The sequence below is a fragment of the Rissa tridactyla genome, chromosome 12 (genome assembly GCF_028500815.1).
Source record: "Rissa tridactyla isolate bRisTri1 chromosome 12, bRisTri1.patW.cur.20221130, whole genome shotgun sequence".
In the NCBI taxonomy this organism is placed as follows: domain Eukaryota; kingdom Metazoa; phylum Chordata; class Aves; order Charadriiformes; family Laridae; genus Rissa; species Rissa tridactyla.
In genome coordinates, this window is record NC_071477.1 from 9,393,354 (window position 1) to 9,412,587 (window position 19,234).

General features: G+C 48.9%; 1 protein-coding gene across 5 annotated transcripts in view; it reads left to right on the forward strand.

Moving 5' to 3' along the window:
• Positions 1 to 19,234, forward strand: part of LOC128916398 (opsin-5-like) — a 47,052-nt gene that overhangs the window by 14,650 nt on the left and 13,168 nt on the right. For 2 of the 5 annotated variants that reach the window (XM_054217982.1, XM_054217983.1), the window contains exon 1: positions 13,472 to 19,158. Coding sequence is in view for 4 of the 5 variants with exons in the window: in XM_054217983.1 (XP_054073958.1) it covers positions 19,156 to 19,158 (3 nt within the window). In the remaining variant the exon portion in view is untranslated. Of the gene's footprint in view, positions 1 to 1,148; positions 4,161 to 4,340; positions 4,396 to 5,229; positions 5,810 to 11,650; positions 11,822 to 13,471; positions 19,159 to 19,234 lie in introns of those variants that run through there. The other 3 variants (XM_054217981.1, XM_054217980.1, XM_054217979.1) reach the window with 3 other exon arrangements.

Consider the following 19,234-nt stretch of genomic DNA (forward strand, 5'->3'; position numbering starts at 1 on the left):
GGATTTTAAAATACTAAATTTTTCTTTTCCTGGACCAAACCCAAATTCTTGGCACCAATGCCCCTTAGTGCTGGTAGGATTCTGGTGCTGCATGTGGGTGTGTTGAAAGCCGTGAGGCACGCACTAGTCTGCCAGTGCTGGGGGCACCAGTTCTACTTTGCAAGGCCAATGCGAGACATGGTGAATGTTAATGGATCTGGCTGTGGGCTTGCAGAGGTTTTGCAGAAAATGAGACTTAAAGGCCTAATGCGTTCCATGTATCATAGGAACCTAAAAGCATGCCAATCTTTTCAGTTTTGTTGGGAAAAGCTGACAGGTATGTGGCATAAAGGAGACACCACAGTTGAAGGACACAAGGGATGGCTGAACTAGTAAGTGCTCTTTGATCTTAGCACATCTGTTCCCTTTGAGATAACTTCATGAAACACATAGACCCTTTGCGCCATCCCCACAGCTCAGCCCTTGTCATTGCTATGAAATAGCCATGAGCTGGAAGAGTTTTCTCTGTACTGATGTTTAGAGGCATACTGTCAGGTACTCCTTGTTGTGACCAGGGTAACTACAGTCTCTGTGGATGGTCCTTAGCTGGTCTGAGTGCTGCCATATTTGGGTTTTATGCCCTTTGCTTTCCAGGCTTTTGTCTGATCCTAGGAAAGTAACCCCAAGGCATGTTTTAACCCTTGACTCCCAGCATTAGAGCCTGCTCCAGGACCTTCAGCTTGTTGTTCCACAAGTGTTTGCCCCTCTCCCCTCTGCTTTGGTCTCTTCACTAAAGTTTGACTGCTGAGAACCTATGGCAAGGGGTGAGGTGAGCTCTTCGTGGCAGGGGAAGGTGGAGAGGGAGCACCCTGGTTGCTCTGCCGGCTGTTGGCTCCTGGTGGTGCTGACAGCGGGTGGGATCCAGCCCCAGAGTGCTCCTGGGGATGCTGTGCAGTATCATGTCCAGGGCTGTGGAGCTGAACAGGGCTGGTTTGGAGAGAGCCTGGGGGAGGATCTTGAAAGTTAAAGGGTTAAACTCTGGCCAGCTGGACTTTAAGTAGCAGGCAGCATTCAAAGCACAGCGGACAAGTGGGATGTGAGAAGCCAGAATATGCAGGCACTGGGAATTGTGGGTGGCATTGAAAAGCCAAATACAAGAACAGAAACATATATTTTAATATATATTGCCATTACACTCACAAGCACAAATTGTGAGGGGGGAAGTGCATCTCAAGAGCAACATATGTGTTATCTCATGCCTCCGTCTAAGTATACAAGCATGGGATTAATGTCTATTTAACATAAAGCTGAAAATTTGGTGTACAGATGGTTGGAAGTTGGGCAACAGCATGTGTAGCTTGTAGCATAGATCTGTCTTAAATGAATGCCATCACCTAGCGTTGTTTCTCACAAAATGTTACCCTTCAAATCTGTCCCTAACCCACTTGCAAAGATGCTGAGCTGCCTCTTCAGCACGGGCGTACTCAGGAAATTATGGGCCAATGAGTCTGACCTTAGGCTAGGTAAGAATCTAGTGATGATAAAATGAGATGAGAGCACAAAGCAGTGGGAGAAATGTGAGTTGTTAAAAATCAGCCAGTATGGCTAAATTTTGTCAGACAAATGTAGTGGGGTTTCTCCCCCAGCTTTTAAGGTGATGATGGAATGAGCAGAGTTGCGCACAAGAGGCGATGGACACAGACGTCTGTAAGACACTTGACACAGCAAGGCACAACAGACTGATGGGTGGCATTAGTAGGTACAAAACGTGCCTGGGAGATACCAAAGGAGAAATTGTGACTGGCATGCTGAGAAACTCATGGCGGGCAGATTTCAGAGCCGTGCACAGACAGGTAAAAAGCAGAAGCTCACACCACACTGTGCAAAACAAATACTATCAATGCTGTCTGTAGGTGGGGAAACAGAGGCCCAGTGAGATGACATGATTCACCAAAAGGGAGAGCAATGGAACTGGAAGTAATGCTTTCCAGATTAGTTTCATTAGTATGATGTACTGTGGCTGTTTTGGTACATCCCTGCTTCAGGCAAGTAATTGTGGAGTACTGAGAGAGTGGACGAGGCTTTACAGAGAACCTCACTCTATGTTCAGGCAATTTTGCTTCATAATTTTCTTCTGTTCCTCTTTATGGTGATTTTCTCTGACTTTAGGAATCTGACCAAGCCTATCTTGAAAGAGAATTTATTATCTTTCAATCTGCTGTTATTGAGGTCAAATGTTACGAGCATGCTTTTAGGGAAATATCTTTGACCTCGTTGATTATGTTGTAGCTCTGTCTTTTCTAAAGCTTAGGACACTGTCTGCTTTATGAATGCAATTGAAATCAGCACTTTTATTCTCTGCTCTCTGTTTGCTCTCTAAAATTAAATGCTCTTGTGGTCTGAGTGGAAGCCAAGAGTGGTACTGTGCAGCACTTTAGCTGCAGCTGGCTGGCTTGGAGACCTCTCAACTGGTCTTCACAAATTTTCTGCCAAGTGGGACGATAATGCTTCACTAAGATGCCCTGCTCGTGCACGGCAGCAAAGCTGGGAAGTGACTTACAGAGTATCTGCTGGTTTTGTCCCTTTGAGCCTCCCTGTAAGGGGCATAAACTAGCCACTTGAGTGGAATCCAAAGCCCTCTCTTCAGCTCCACACTCTTATTTAGTGGTTCAGTTCAGTTTTTTACAGTGTATTTAAAATTAATCTGCTTGTAGGTCCCTGGTTTTAGCTGAAATAATACACAAGTTGTCCTTCATGGGCTCTGTCCTTCACAAATGATCCTCTCGACTCATCACTACTTATTTTTATAGACCTTTCTTTATACTTGATAATTCTTTGAGATATTGGACTTTCACTTCCTGAAGACTACAAATTTATTTCAAAATCTTTTTGTTCATTGTCCTGAATGAATTTTGCCTGGCAGCTGCTGACATTCCTTTAAAATTTCCTGTGGCAGACCTGGCTGAAACATCACTGTGCTGGTAGCTTTGGGGCTTCATATCCCTGGGCTAGACATGGGCTGCAGGCAAGTCATGTCAGTGTTATCCACCCTGTTGAGTGCTTACCGGTTAATGGGTTTAATAGTAGGGTTTTCACAAGGGGTTAAATACCAGCTCTGTCAGTGAAAGGTTTTACCTCTAATATAAGGAAGCACGAGTGAGAATTTGTACTGACCGAACTCTTCATCTCAATCATGGCCACTAAAGCTTTGTATCACCCCAAGAACTGCAAAGGTGCATTGTCGGTGTTGCATCATGGAGGTAACAAGGCAGAGTTTCAGTCATTTACCTGAAGTTACAGAACAGTTCATTAGCAGAGCTTGGAGCGGTTCCTGCGGATGAGTGTAGTGAGGTCTGTAGGGTGCCATGCAATGGGCAGGACAATACAAAGGCTGGAAGAAGGCAGCTGGGAGAAATGTCCTTGTCCAGGAAAATGAGATCCCAACACATGCTGTGGAATGCTGGAAAAAGGGTTTATCCAATTGTTTGTGGAGGTGATAAATGTTAGCGGGAACCTGATGGTGTGCAACCTTTAATTCTGGGAATGATAAGGGAAATCAATGTCAAGACAATGTTTTCTGTGTTTGTATAGGTTCAGAAATGAAGGCTCCACCCTGGCTGGGAGCTTGGCTTTGGCTGGTGGGTAGTGTTCCCACCACGTAATCTCTGTGGACTTCTGTGCCTTGAAAAATAAACTTCTTACTGTCCTTTGAGACAGGATGTTTTAAGAATGCAATTTGGAGAGTGGAAGAGGCATCTAGGAGCAAGGACTTTCAATGGTCTAAGCCAGCTGTCTCATGGTGGGTAGTCATTAGCCCACTGCCCAGTCACATTTTCTTTGTGTTTGATCAATACAGGCATTTCCTTTGCTTGCACCATAGGAACAGTACGTGAGTAGGTAAATAATTGTTTAGAATGGCTTGTGTGGTCTCACGTGGTCTTTTTTGCTCATATAAATTGCCGACAAAGGAGCAAGTCCTCCAAAGGGTTTGTTTCCTTCAACTCCCACCTGAAGCTTGTCCCTTAGCTCAAACAGATTTGGGCTGCAGTTCTGCTGATGGCCATGTACAGAGGACATCAAACAAGGGCAGAAGTGAATCCCTAGCAAGGATGTCGTGCGAGATTCGCCCTTTTGTTCTGATACTGCGCAGCATTGTGCTCTATGCACGACTGGCAAAGCAGGTAAGTGTGCCCATCTGTACGTCAAGACCTTTCTACCGCACCTGTGGCCATTTGGTTGCTGCCCCTCATGCTCAAAATAGAGCTGTCTCTTAGGGAACTCCCCTTCCTGCAGCTGCCAGCACTGGCCTGCACGGTGGAGATAGTGTTTGTATCTGGTACGGAGCCTTTTGCTGCCTGCAGATATCCTCGGTATCGGACACAGCTGTTTGGACAGTTCTCTGAGTCATTAATCCAGGTGAGTGCGGAGATAGTTTCCTCCCAATTGTCTCTGCACTCTCTTGTCCCATGGACAAGAGACTAATTTTTCATTTGACTGAAGGACGAGGCTCCTTTCAGCTCCCTGGCAATGCAGGACACAGCAGCATTTGGCTTGGGCAGCGCAGCGCAGCTGGCTGACTCGTATTCCTCGTGACCGCCCCTGTCCTGGCAGTAAGACCCTTCCACGGGGCTGTGCTATTTCTGGCCACTCTCAGATTCGTGACTGTGTCCCCTTTCACGCAGGAGTTTGAATTCCCATCTCCTGCTGACATGCTGTAGTGGCAGCTGCCTGCTCCTGCACATGTTCACTCTGGCTCCCAGAGCTCCTGCTTCCCAGGTGAGCAACTGTGGGGCACAACAGCTCTAATTCCACCTCTCCGTCCCATTACGCTGCTGCTCACCTGCTTGGGAGGTGGTGGAAAGGACTCGTGTCTGAAACACCGTGAAGGGCATAGCCACCCCCAGCGTCTCCATCTTCCCCGACCAACACGAAGTGATTATTCAAACCTCTCTCTCATGAATAGTTTTGATACCATGTTTTTTGAGCACGATATTATCAGAGCTGTTTTGCCACTTGAGCCCTGGATCCCTGCTCCCTGCCACTTTATTTTCGCCTCTCCTGGCTTGATCATTGACGAGACCAATTTGCAGTACGTGCTGCTTTATTCGGCAGGAACAAACTAGGTGTACAAGAGAGAAGAGTGTTCCCATCCTCTTTGTAGGAGATTGAGCAATGTGCTTCCAAATCTCTGCACGCCTGTACTGTCATTGATTCATGTTTCTGCGGACAACTCTGTCATTTGCATACAAATGACTGTGCTTCTTCCAGGCTTCGCTACGCCTCAGGCTGCAGCTGGGCTTCATGTTCATGCTATGGAACATGTTCCTAATCTGTATCTGTCACTGCTATTTAATGAACAAGCTAAACATCGCTTCTCTTGCAGCCTTCTCGAATGGTTCAGTTTTAATTGGTGTGTTGCTGACTGGTTTTCTGTTTAGGCTATGATAAAGAAAAGTTAAATGTTCAGAATAGATCTCTAGCTAGTGATGTCAGCACATCTTGCAAATTTAAATTATGCCTCACGACATCCCTGCAATCTGCTTTCTTCTGAGGGGGAAACTGAGGCAACCAGAGGTGACCAAGGAAACTGAGAGTCCTAATGCTGGAAGCAAATCTATTGTTGCCAGTGCAGGGTCACTGGGAATGGTCCAGTTGACATGTCTGTGTGCTGGCCAGGGGCTGCTCTCAGTTACCAAGGGCATCAACTGAAAGCTCTGGAAAATCTCATTGCAGTGATTTAAGGGAGACCCATCCATGACTGTCTGCTCTGCTCCTCTGCCGGACACGAATGTCGCTGCAGCAGACTGCAGGAAGCAGCATACTCCTGTATGTCAGTACCTCCAGTCCCAGACTCGTGTTTCCTTATAAGCCTTCTTTTACCTGAAACACTCAACTTTGCAAAGAAATAGTTCCTGTGTGGTAGAATTTCTTCTTTCTTGGCTTTGCACTGAGAGTCTTCTCATTTGAGAGATTTCCGTAAGACTTTGTTCCTAGAAGTCATTGGAATGGAAATGAAATTTTTCACTGGACTTTCAGATGTGCCAATTTTACACTGAAGGGGAATGGTATCTTCATATACTGCTCAATACCTGAGTTTCTAACATGCATGGATATTAGTAAGTGTTATACTTAAATAGGTGTTGTCTCCTTACATTTTTCTAATAGAAATGCCTGTCCCTTTTTAAAACTGAAATGTGTGATTTGAAGAGTTGTGTGGGTTTAAGTTCAAGGTGTAGGCTGCACCTTTCATTGCCTGTAAAGGTCACTCATGTAAGTAGGAATAGCTATTTGTAAGCAACATTATCTGCCAACAATATAGGTTTCATGGACATTTTGCCTGAATAATTGCCTCTGTTGATTCTGTGTTCAGTGCTGCCATTGCCAGAGACCTTTAAAATGGGTGTAACCATGTCTGTTGTCATAAAAAGGAAGAGAAACACCAAGGCTTAAGACTAAGAGCAGAAAATTGTGATTCAAGACTCAACTTGAGCCAAGGAGATCATCAGGAATGAATTAACTGCCATTGGTAATCAGGAACAGGCCACTTACAAAATTCCTCAGACGCTAGAAGTCTGTGGATTTCAGGATAGTCTCAGTCTCATGATTGACTGCAACAGTGTAGAGTTTGTCCTGCCTCTTATTCCCTCAGTACTTTTATCAATGATGGAAGTGCTCGCAGAGGATCCCGGATAACCATCTAATTTTAAAATAAAACATTTTTACCACCAAAGCACTAAAATCCAATAAATTCACAAATGACCTCCCAGCTGTACTGCTGTAAAAATACTAAATGGAAATCTGAACTCCATCAGCCCTTCACTTAAAAACAAAATAGATAAATACATTGAAGGGACCAGTAACAGTTTGGGAATGCAGGAGGTCTGTGCGATAAAGCTGACGCTGCCCAGGCAATGGATCAGTAACAAGGAAAAGCCTAAATAGCAATTTTATGTAGCTGAAGCAGCTTGTGGATGCATGTAGCGCATCCACAGAGCTTTCTGTTCAAAAGGCAGAGGCCAAAATCTCAGCCTTGGTCATTAAAGCAACCATCACAGACTGGAAGGGCTGCTTGATTCGCTCTCCGAGCAGCACAGCCGTAAAGGAGCCTGTTTGGCTGCAGCTCGCTCTCAAACCTGTCACCAGTGCCAACACAACCATCTTGCCATGGGACGCAGGCTGCTTTGGTGGCTGAATGGCAGATGTTCACGCTCACCAGCAGCATCCACCCAAGGAGCCGGCCGGGACCTCCTGAGCCTGGGCCGAGTTCCAGGCTGAGGTTGGAGCACTGCTACGAGTTGCTCACTGGAAACAGTAAGGGGTGAGGCCCATGGGGCATTTGCTGGGGGTGTAACTCAGGTCTGGTTGAAGGCGTCATCCCTGCGTGACAGTGACTCCATTTTACTTTGTTTACATGGCCTTTGATGGAGGAAGAGCAAGATCTGAATAAGGGTATAAAAATTCGAGCTTTAGGGGCAAGGTGCACAGTTCATGCTGCATTCTTAGGCACCCTAGTCTAGTTAGACCTGTCAGTGGTCTTGGCAGGTGGTCTAGAATTTTGTGTTATTGAGGGAATTAATGGCTAATTAAAAATTCTTTAGTCAGATTAGTACCAGATGTTTCATAAAGCACTGTTATAAACATCTGCCCAGCTGCCTTAGCAAAATCCAGTTTGATAATGCAGAGTCCTACTGGTCTCCACTTTGAGAAAACATACTTGACAAAGTTTTCATTTTTGGATCAGGTTTTTGTAAATATTTAAAGATTTATTGGATTAATAGGTCTTTACAATAACTCCAGAAGCACTCTTCTACTTCTTGAATCCAAGTAGTGTCTTTTTATACACAGCAACAGCCTCTGAAGATGGATGGCAGCTCTTAGTTTGATTGTCAATTACGTGTTTATACTCTGTTTGATGGATAATTTTTTCATGGTGATTTACTCTTCCTCATAATTAGATGTAGCAACTAGAATATCTTATGTATTATGCTGGAATTTTCTTCTAATGATGCTGTAGCTGGATGGTCTCAGACACCTGTTCCACAGCAGAGCAAGCATGGGGAATTAACTTTCCACCACACCAGTCTCTTTCTTTCTTCTTTTTTTTTCCTCTTTGAATCATTTTAGTCTCCTGGTATTGGGGAACTTCCAGTGGTTTCCCAGGATATTCCTTATGCCCAGTTGATGTTTGTTTCTCTTGTCTTTATCTAAGTTACTTCCTTGCAGATCTGATCAGCTGGCTTGCTGCCTTTTGCTGGGCAGCAGCATCCCTTCTCCTTTGTCTCAGAAAACCAGATGCTCTGCTACGTCCCTTTGGTACCCCAAGGAATGCTTTTTCATTTCACCGTCAATGCAAAAAAATGGCCAGAGATGGAAGAAACATACAGAGAACTGAACACCTGGCAACACTGGCAGCACTGCCCGCAGCCATGTATCCTCTTGTCCTTGGCCTCTTAAAAACAGCTTTCCCTGCTCTCTGTCGCAGAGCACGTACTGCAGGGAGGGTGAGAGCTCCCAGCCAGCGATTGCCGCTGGGACAGTGTTTGGTGTCAGGGTTGATATGCAGAAGAGAGGCACGGCTGTGCCTATTTTCCATGTACAGTTATTACACAAGTAAATTAACTGTAAGCACACATCTCCATAATGAACGCTTGTGTGTGGAAATGCCCAGTTTGCATGGGAAAGGTTGTAGTATTTGCACATACAAGTTAGGTGCACAATTTTGAGGTTTAAATGACTGAACGCACTGGTATGCTTACAAATGCTTGCAGTCAGCATCTTCCAGCACAGGGGCAGAACCACAGGGAAGGAAGTCCAAACGCAGCCAGACTGGCGGTTCCCAAAGTCTCATCTCCTCCTTATCTCCAACACTATCAAAGTTGTGCTGCCTATATTTTGATGGGGTGCTCGCGGGAAAGGGTTCCGTATCTGGTGGCGAGCTGGTAGTTTCTAACAGGCGGAGGGGTACGAGTTTCAGGTTACTTCCCACCATCTGGACTGCAGAAATGCTGAGCTGAGGCTGGGCAAGGACGCAGCGCGGCGAAGCCCCTCTGATGGGTAGCAGCTGGGCTGCACTGTCCTTTCTTCGCCTGGTGCAAAAGTGATACCCGCGTCCTCGCCGGGCCAGCTGGGGAGCAGGAGAGCCGTGCTGAGGAAGCAGCGACCTGCCCTGAAAGGCTGAAAGCCTGAGCAAGCAGCAGTGAATATAACGTTTCATTGCTGCAGCTGCAAAACAAGGCAACTTCGGTAGATTTTTGTCACTGTTTGTAGAGCTGGTTGAAAGCTTTAGGAGGTGAGCCATGTTGTTCTTTGCCTGTGACATGACTTACTGGGTTCCTCTGGACGGGAAGAGGTAGCATGTCCACATGTGTATGCATGTGCATTTTCTTCCCCTACCAGCTTCCCTTGGCTGAAGGAGAACCCAGATGCCCGTTTTGAAGAGCTGCAGTAATTTGGTTCTGTTAGTTTGTGTTCATTTTCAAGTTCTTTGTAAGAAAAAGAGCCCATAGGCTTCATTTCAAAGATGGAATCTGGAAGGCTTGTTCCTAGGTCTGGAGGCTGGCATTGGTAAAGGGGAGGTCCTGCCAGCTGCTGCGATGTCCTTCTGGCTCACCGATGGGCAGGGGAGTTCCCATGTCCCTGTGCTCACTGCCATTCCCCTCAGTTTTCTGTGATTATGCTGCAAATTCTGCATTCATATGCTTGAAATGTTTTATTACATGAAAAGGCTTGTTTGATTTGATTAGCACAGACTTACAAAAGCACCTGGAGAAAGTATTTTCCAACAGGGAAGCTGTTCTTGACAGGAGAACAGGATTAAACAGGCATTTAGAGAGTTAAACCCTGGTGTCTTTTGGAGGCATAGCTGGAACGGAGACCTTAGACCAACAGGATCTGCTGTACAAAGCCGCCTCAGCTGGGCCATATGGGCTCCAATGGATTGGGAGTAAAACAAAGTACTTACAGTCTTCAGATTGAACGCGAGTAGGTCTCTTCAGGAGGTGACCAAAGAGGAATCAAAAACTTCTGGTTAGTCTTCGCCCGTGGCCCATGGGTCAGAGAGGGAGAGACAGAGAAAAATGAAAAAGGATTGTAGTCCCAATGCTGTGTTGAAAGGGGAACAGGGCGCTCTGGGCTGCCTGCCTAATCACGGGCTGTAACCTGCACGGCAAGTCTTTTCCCCTTCAGATCCTTCTGCCTGGCAGCCAGACATATTAGCTCTGGGACAGGTGACGTTGTGTAGGTTTGACATACCTCTTCTGTTGTCCTTGTAATGCTGCCAGCACCCTATGGTCATTCCCTGTCGATCGGGCTCATGTTCCTTTGGGGGACTGATAGCTCAAATATTCATTCTTTCTTTCTTGGGGGATGGGGTTGGGGAGAGGGAGGAAGAAGAAGGGAGAGCTTAGAAAACAAAATTAGATCCTTAAGATAACAAAGGCTATACCAAAATGTCTAGGATTCACAGCAAAAAATTATGCTTCAGGTCAATTTTTATTTCTAGAAATCAACCTGTTGGTTCAATCCCAGATCAAAAGTACTCCCTTAAAGACTTGCTCTGTGCCTCGACCATCGCCATAAAAAAGTGATGTCGAAAGAGTGGTAGGTCTGGGTTTAAGCACAGCTCACTGTGTGCTTAGGTTTTAAGAAAAAAAGCTGTTCCATGAAGTCTAGTTTCCTGCAGGTGTGTTTTTCTGTTTCATCACCTCCGTAACCCCTATCTCCTCCATCTCTCTCTCAAAATCTCTTGCAGACAAGAAGGGGTCTGTGGGTGCTGCTTGATCAGCTGCCCCATGGCATCTCCACTGAGCTTTCTCACCTTCTCAGCCAGCTCCTTTGGGTCTTTCCCCACTGCGCAAACCAAGTGGGAACTAAATTATCTCAAAAATTTCAATCCTGCTTCTAAATCTGGATGAGAACGGCTGATGAATGAAGTGCTATTGGGGAGGAGCAGTGTTGCTGAGGAAAGACAGACCGAGATGGAGGTCTGTTTCCCAAGGAAACTATGCTAAAAAAATAATGCAATTGTGCAAACGTGCCCACAAAGTTTAGTAACCATTTGCAGTCCCTGTGTACAGTGTGATGTGGAGTGGAAAGTGCTGCTGCTCCTGTTTTGAGCTTGTGACTCTGACGAGGACTCTCTGTGTCCCACGGCATGTCACTGAATGGTGTGTCTCGGGTCCATCCCAGGTGAAAGGGAGAAAATGGGGCACGTTCCCTGATGGATGTCGGGCTCTTTGGGTTAACGCTGGCCTTGTGGAGGGGACTGCACAACGGGGCCTCAATCTTGGCTGAGGCTTTTGTGTTTCTGGAACACAAACAACAACTAACTTTCAGTTTATAATAATCTCAGTATGTATCTATTTACATAGCTGTTTAGTCCATAAATGTTCCTCATGAAGGCTCTTTCCAAAGCACGTAGAGTACATGAGGCTATTGCTGTGCTATTGCTGTCCATTTTTCCAGCTCCAGGGTTCCTTTCTGAAGCAGATATAAGCACCTGAATCCAAGCTGACTAGCAGTCCTGACAATATTTGGAGTTCTAAAAATGAGCACTAGGATTTTTGATATTGTTCCCATTTCTAACTGGCAACTAAGGGAAAGCTCTTGGTGTGGAGAGAATTAACAAAATGCATGGTTAAGTGATGGTCGTGACTCGTGTTTTGCCAAGCAGAGACAGGTCAAATGATTTGGGTGGAAAACAAAACCCAGCTCCGATTGGCAACAGGCTCAGCACATCGATCCCCACCTCCTTGTCTCCTCTGTCACTCCGAGCATGTCCTTGGAGCACCTCGCAGCACAGCATGGGGTCGTGCTGGGTGGCCAGCCAGATCTTCGTGGAGAGGTGAGTGAATTACCAGCCTGCTTCCCTTGAGGGGGGTGAGAGGAGGTGGCCAAGGGGAGAGGAAAGTGAGCCCAGGGATGCTGAGGCCAGGGGTGCTGCTTTAAAGTATGCTCTCCGTGCCTCAGTTTCTCTTGCTATGAAAATAGAGTCTCTGAGGCCAATTAGTGAGGGTGTGCGGCTGGGAAAGGAGGGTGCTGGGGCTGGGTGCTTGGTGGGGAGGAGGGTGCCCGGGCCGAGCTGGCCGTGCCAGCCCTGCAGAAGAGCAAGAGCTGCCCTGGCAGTGGGGACAGTGGCCCTCGGCTGTGCCCAGCGCCGCGGGCGGGGCCGAGCACGGTGCGGGCAGGGCAGGGGCAGGGGCAGAGCCTGGTGCAGGGCAGAGCTCAGCCCGGTGCGGGCAGGGCAGGGGCAGAGCCGAGCCCGGTGCGGGGCAGAGCCGATGCCGGTGCGGGCAGGGCAGGGGCAGAGCCCGGTGCGGGGCAGAGCCGATCGCGGTGCGGGCAGGGCAGGGGGCAGAGCCCGGTGCGGGGCAGAGCCGATGCCGGTGCGGGCAGGGCAGGGGCAGAGCCGAGCCCCGTGCGGGGCAAAGCTGATCCCGGTGCGGGCAGGGCAGGGGCAGAGCCGAGCCCGGTGCGGGGCAGAGCCGATGCCGGTGCGGGCAGGGCAGGGGCAGAGCCGATCGCGGTGCGGGCAGGGCAGGGGCAGAGCCCGGTGCGGGGCAGAGCCGATCGCGGTGCGGGCAGGGCAGGGGCAGAGCCGAGCCCCGTGCGGGGGGCAGAGCCCGGTGCGGGCGCGGCGAGAGCGGAGCTGTCCGCGGCCGCCGGTGCTGAGCCGCGGTGGCTCCCGCCGCTCTCCCGCGGGCGCGGAACCTGCGCCCCCTCCGCCCCTCCCGCTGCCGCGGGAGCCCCGGCAAGTTTCTGGCGGCGCAGAGCGGAGCGGGCAGCGCCGGGGGCTCCTCCGGGAAAGGTAAGGGGGGGACCGACCGCGGGGGAGGCGGTGCCCCGGCATCCCCGGGAGGGACACGGTGCCCTCGGACATCCCCGGCCCTGGGTGTGGGGAGGACATGGTCCCCGTGGGTGTCACCAGGTGCAGGAGGGCAGGAAGCCGAGCTGTGTCCCCGGGGCTGTGAGACACGTTTCCCGGGGGTTGATGGAGCAGCAGGGCAGTGGTGTCCCGGGCTGGGCATGGGGACCGGCAGTGCCAGCCCTGGGTGACCTCTGCTCCCCGCCTGGGCAGCCTTGGGCACCGGTGTGAGTGTGTGAGGGACACATCTCACTGAGAGCTTTAGGGTGCGTGGGGTTGCACCCCCTCTCAAAGGGGCTTGCAAGAGTCCGGGGTGGCTAGCAGGGGGAGGCAGAAAGCTGACTTGTTCTGTCTGTAACCCATGGGGATGGGCAGCCCTGGCAGAGGAAAACTCTGTAATCTACAAAGTGGTTTTGGGTAGGGGACTGGGGACTCCCTTTCCGTATGCTGCAATCTGTCTTTCAGATACTGATCAGTCACTCAGATATGCTCTTTTGCTCTCCTGTGACTTTTTAAGGCTTGCTTTATTTGCTAGGCAGGCAGCAGTGTCTAAGCTTCCCCTGTGCTAGGAATTGCAGAAATCGATTCTTGCTATTTACTATTGAAAGAGACTGGAGGTCAACTGAGTTTCCAGGCTCATCAGGTTTCCTCCTCCTCTCCAAGAAAGGCTCTGGCTTTCGTTGGCTGAAGAAAAGCAACTGTCCAAGTCTGGACAGGAAAAGGGCAAACCCAACAGCCACACAAAATAAAATGTATGTTTTTTCAGGTAGACAGTGCATGCGATCAGGCCAGTCCCGCCATGCTAGTGTTCTCTCAGGTGCCAGATACGGACATGGGATGTAGGCTTAGGTTTGATTCTTCCTGTGAACACAAGAATAGGGTCTGGGATGCAGAACACGAGGGTTTCCTGGTAATGTACCTGTGGTAGCAGCTGCTTGGAAAACTTCATCTCATTTCGAAGTCTGATTAAATTGAGGGGAAAGGAGCTTTCACAGTCTGTCTCTTCTCAGAACAGAGTCTGAGCAATGAAGCTTAAATCAAATTCGGCAGCAGCTTTGTATGCCCAAAGACTACGTGGCCAAGCAGTTTGATTTTAAGGGGCTGCGTTGTGCTGGCTGGGTAGCCCCAATGAGACATTCTTGTCTGAAGTCCCTCCCAGAGGAGTTACAGATTTAGCCTTGATTGAGCATAGTCACGTTTTTGAAATGTTTTTGAGCTGTAAGAAAACTCCAGCAGCTGTTTCTGTCAGAAATGAGTGTGGATGTGTTTAGCACCTGCACTGATGTTTCTGCAGCTTGTGGCCCCCCACTAAAGAGGGCAGCAGAGGGGGAGGCTTGTGCAAGCTTCCCTCTCTGTCGCAGGCTCACCTGAGGGAGCAGCGCAGAGAGAGGGAGGCCTTTGGGCAGGTTTCCAGCAGACAAGCAGAACCAGAACAGGTTTGTGAATTGGCAGGGAAGCAGGTTACTCGCTGTCTTGTTTCCACAAGGGTAAAGACCATGTAAGCACCTCCCGCAGCCAGGTGTGAAGAGGTCCCAGCATCCCCCTCACAGAGGAGCTCAGACAAGTGCACCCCCTTCTAATGCGTCTGGGGGGAAAAGGCTTTACAAGCCCCCAGTGAAAGCAGCAGGGGAAAGTCAGAGATTTTTGCAACAGTTCTTGCACTGATCCTAGCTTCACTGGCCTGTACGCTGCACATAGCTACAGTAAGTTCACAGGATCTAGTTTATGATTTACTTTCAGACACAAAAATGATAGCTTTCCATATTTCTATAAAACTGATTTATTGTCCATGTGTCAGTGACATCAGCGTATCTATCAGTGCAGGAGATGCTTTTTTATCATCTTCTGTATTACGATGAGAGATGTGTGCTTTACAAATAGCTCAAGCACAACCATAAAAATAAGGCCTTATCCCAAGTAATATGTCAGGAATATAAGTTCCTCTCCCCTGGATTATTGTTACTTTTTGCCAGCTTGATCTCACAGGACACTTGTAGGTCCCCTGATGTATTGCAGGATGGAGACCTGCCAGGGATATGAAGGAAATAAAGTCCTGCAAGCTTTGCCAGTTCTCTCCTTCCTTTGCTGCGTGTGTGCACGCACGCTGAGGAGCAGGAACAATTCCTTCCAGACTGTTCATGCTGGGCCTTGCCCTGTCTCGTCACCAGTGCAGCTGTGTGACCACAGTCCCTCCTTTTTCCCAGGCTCCATGTTCTTAATACACGTATGCTTTGCTGAAGCATCTTGGAGAGGTGGTGTGCGTGTGCTGTGTTCAGCATGCCTGCTTCCAAGGGCTCTTGAGGAAGAATGAAATATGGGCTAGGGGAGAACTATGCATTATGAGAATTTCAAGAATGATTTGCTCAGCCCTAAATAAAGGTTGTTTCCAATTAGGTTAATGAAGGACGTCATTCTCATGGCCAGAGTCTGGTACAGGGAGGTATAAATCACCTGTCCCTGTACCATGGACACTCTTTACCCTCCAAAGAGCACAGCAGAGTAAAGGAGATTTTCACTGCTGTGAAGCAGTTAGTGTCCAGGGTGCTCTGTGGAGGAGATGAACCCAGCAGCCCCCTTTCACCACCAGCGCTGTGTCCTCCTGCCCACCCATAGTACATGGGGGGCTGCCAGTCTCCAGCACCTCGACATCCTCCTCTCCTGCTGGATTCTCCTCTGCACCAGCTTTTCTCCCGGGGTGAGTGACTCCCAGTCCCATTCCCGGGTGCCACCCTGCAGCCTGGGACATCACTCCAGCGCTCTGACCCTTTGGCTTGTTCTCGCCCAGCTTGCACCGTTGCAGGGCTCTTGTCGCCAGAAACGGCAGCTCCCTTCCCTGTGGCCTGGTGTGTGCAGGGATGGTCAGAGCAACAGGCAATGCTGAAGGTACTTGTGTGGACAAGTGGTGTAAATCAGTGCTGCAGACAGAGCTAACCGGATAGTGTGTGCATTCATCCCAAAGGCATAGGCTCATAGCTTAGTGCCTGCATCCAAAATGTGCCTCGGGGAGCTCTGTCCATTTTTTAATCTGTTTGTGCTTAAGGGGAAAGAAAAGAGTCACTTTTCTCAAGAAATTCTGAAGAGAAGCTTAGAAGCTGATGAATATGTAGCAAAACCTCCTCCTGCCTTCCCTTTCCACATCCACAGTGTCATACTGTGGGTCTAATAACTTGGTGGTTTTCTAATAAATTTAACCTTAGCATCCATTAAAATGCTTTGGCACACGAGGAAGGGGAGAGGTGGGCTCCTAAGGACATTCATCATAGAAAGCACATTGAGATTGGATTTTCGTTAGCTGTGAAATTAAATACTCTGAAGCAGCTTTTTCACCCCGACAATTATGAATATGCATCGGAGTGATGTTCTCACCCTGCCCTGTCTGCCCCTGCATGTGCTGGTGAGGAGGAAAGCCCCTTTCCTCACAAACCTTTTAGAGAGTGGGCTGAAAAAGGGAGAGGTTGGGCTCCAACCTTTTCTGCTTCCTTGTGATGGAGAAATCTCATCTGATAACTTTTCTGCACCATCCTGTCAGTACCGCCTGCTCCCTTCAGTTAAAGCCTTAGATCCCCTAGTTCTCTGTCTTGCAGCCGGCAGACTTTAGTCTTCCACTAAAGCCCAGATTTGCCATCACTGCTTTTTCTTCAGATAAAATGACTCACAAGGTTTTAAACAAAACCTGAACACAAGCCCCATTTATTTTGCTATTCTTTATGAGTTACTGCGTAGTATGGCGAGGATTTGAGGCTAGGGGCAAGATTTGCACAGAGCAGGTGAAGAAAGGTTGGGAAATGTTTCCCTTTTTCCTGCTAGGGATTTCCAGCACTTGTGTCCAACAAGTCGGGATTGTCAGTGAAAATCTCGTGGGAGAACCTAAGTGTCCACTGGACAGTCAATAAAGGGAGAGATTCAGCTTGAATCCTGGGCACGAAAGCCTTTGGAGCGCTTGCAAGGGGCTCACATCGCAGGGGCAGTACCAGGAATGTCCTTGTATTGAAATGATTGATCTTGTAAATGGAGAAAACAACCACCTCACACCCTCAGAGCCGCTGTGCTCACCTCCTCAATGATTTTGCAGCCTCTCTGCGGTCAAGCAGCGTGTACTCGATGCCCAGAGCTTGCGCTGGGGTGTAACTCACCGGAGGGCAGCGGTTGGGCTGGTTTCTGCGGGCTGCCCGTGCAGAGGGAGCACACCTCAGTCCCGGGGCCTGGGGCTGCCCAGCTCCCAGAACAGGTAACAACGGGTTTGCTGTTGGTTTAATATCTGCTGAAAGATGGGCTCAGCACAGAGCGGGGCGAGGAGGGACAGCTTAAAGCTGCCTGGCATCACCTCTGTGCTGGTGCCTCTGGGATTCATGCTCTCCGCTCAGGATTCCTGTTTATTCGATCCCCCAAGCTCCCAAGGAGCAAATGGGAAAGGCCACCCCAGCTGGACACCAGCACGTCCCAGTGCCTCGGCTGGGCAGGCAGGGAGGAGCTTCCCAGAGCTGCAGGGGCCATCATTCATCCCGAGGACACAGAGAGGGGACAGTCACCTTCAACATAAGCCTGTAAGTGAAAGCCTGCGAGCAGGTGGCGAGCCGAGCAAACTGAGTTACTCTGAGAAGCTTTTAGTGTGGTGCAAGTGCAAAAAGATCAGGCAGTGACTTGCTGTCTAGTGCAGGCTGAGGAATGGCGTGCAGCTTCCCAAGTTCATATTTGCTGGGATAATTTCCTGCCTAAACCTTTTTCCCTCCAAGCAGAGCTCAAGGGGGATCTTGGCCTATTGCTGCTCAGACTCCAACCTTGCGTGCCCTGGTTATTATGTCGTGTAGACTTTTACAGCGGTGGCCAGGGAGTTTGCCCTCTGCCCAGAGCAGCTGGAGAGCCCAAGCGAGTGGGTGGAGGTTACAGTGACTCCTCCTCACCTTCTCATGAGCAGCATCTGCTGCTGCGGGGCCGTGCTGACAGCGCTTGGTGCTCCGCGCTGCGACCAGGCGAGATGAGAGGGTAGGAGGGGTGTAAAGCAAGTACCTTGTGAATTATGTTTGCTAAGAAAAGCAAATTGATGCAGCTGAAGTATATCATGCAAATGAGGACATTCAGATGTGTTGCAGTGGTTCAAGGCTACCCCAATGCCAAAGTAGAACGGAGAGAGGAGCATCCACCAGCCAGGAAAGCGTAAGGAAAAGCAGATCAGGGGAGCGAGTACCTGCAAAGTGTGTGCTGGGCTGGCAAGGAGAAGTCCTCCAAGTCAAGTTTCTGCTCTGACACCAACATTATAGTATTTAAAGTAGGAAGCCTCTAAGATGCAAATGTTAATATTTTCCTCACGTATTTTAGCAGGCAACTATTAAAAGGTAATGATTTTTTAAGGCTGAACATGAAAACCACTTGTATATAAATACAAGTAATGATGTATGAGAAGCTGCCGTACTGTATTTGAACGGTAACAAGACAGGGGACTTTTAATGTGTTCAAGGAGCAAACTAGCCGTGTGGCTGCCAGCCTGCTGGGCAATCACACTGCTTGGCATGTTTTCCCATAGGTGCTTGCGTATCAAACCCCCAGGGATGGCAGCCTTTTCCAAACCGGCAGATAACAGCTGGAGTTTAGCTCCTTGATAAAGCACGCGATGTTGTTAAACGAATGCTTTGCACAACAAAAGGCTGGAAAAATCCCAGGTGTGGTGGTCATTTCTCCCAAGTGAAAGATTGTGGCAGGAAGCTCTTTTGCACTGGGAAACCCAAACAGAAGAGGTTACACCTCCTGGCTGTGCGTTTGCCTTCACGATGTCTACGCAGTGCCCCAGACCAGACGTCCCAGAGCCAGGCAGGAGGCTGGGGCATTTCAAACCAGTACAGTTTCTCTTTCTCATCACCAAAAGCCAATAAATGAGTTGGGGAAAGAGGCAAGCGTGCTGCACAGCTTCCTGAGCGCCTCTGTCAGTTTAGCAGGATGATGTAAGTTTAAAATCACATTTGTATCAAGCCCTCAAACCGGTAACCTGTACAAAACATGTCTCAAGGATGTGGGAGTCTGCCAGCAGCACGAGGGCTTTGGCCATGTCTCCTAGAGTGAGTGAGCGAGCCAAAACCTGGCTCGCTGTTGCTCCTCCTGTCTTCAGGGCGTGACACCTCTTTCTCTGCAGCACGCACTTGCCAGGGCTGTTTTGCGCAGACCAATTCTCTTGCTTTCCGCCGTCTGTGTTCATAAGGGGAGCAGGAACCGTCCAGGGAGGTCAACAGAGTGAATTGAGAACCATGGATGACCATCGCCGCTCCCATTAACTAAATTAACCAGCATCCCGCCTGGCCTGCAGAGGCAACTCCATCATACTCATGGTATGTAGGCACCAACCATAAAAATATTTCATTGCTTAATAACAGATGCTTGAGATAGTCTCACTTGCTACTTTTC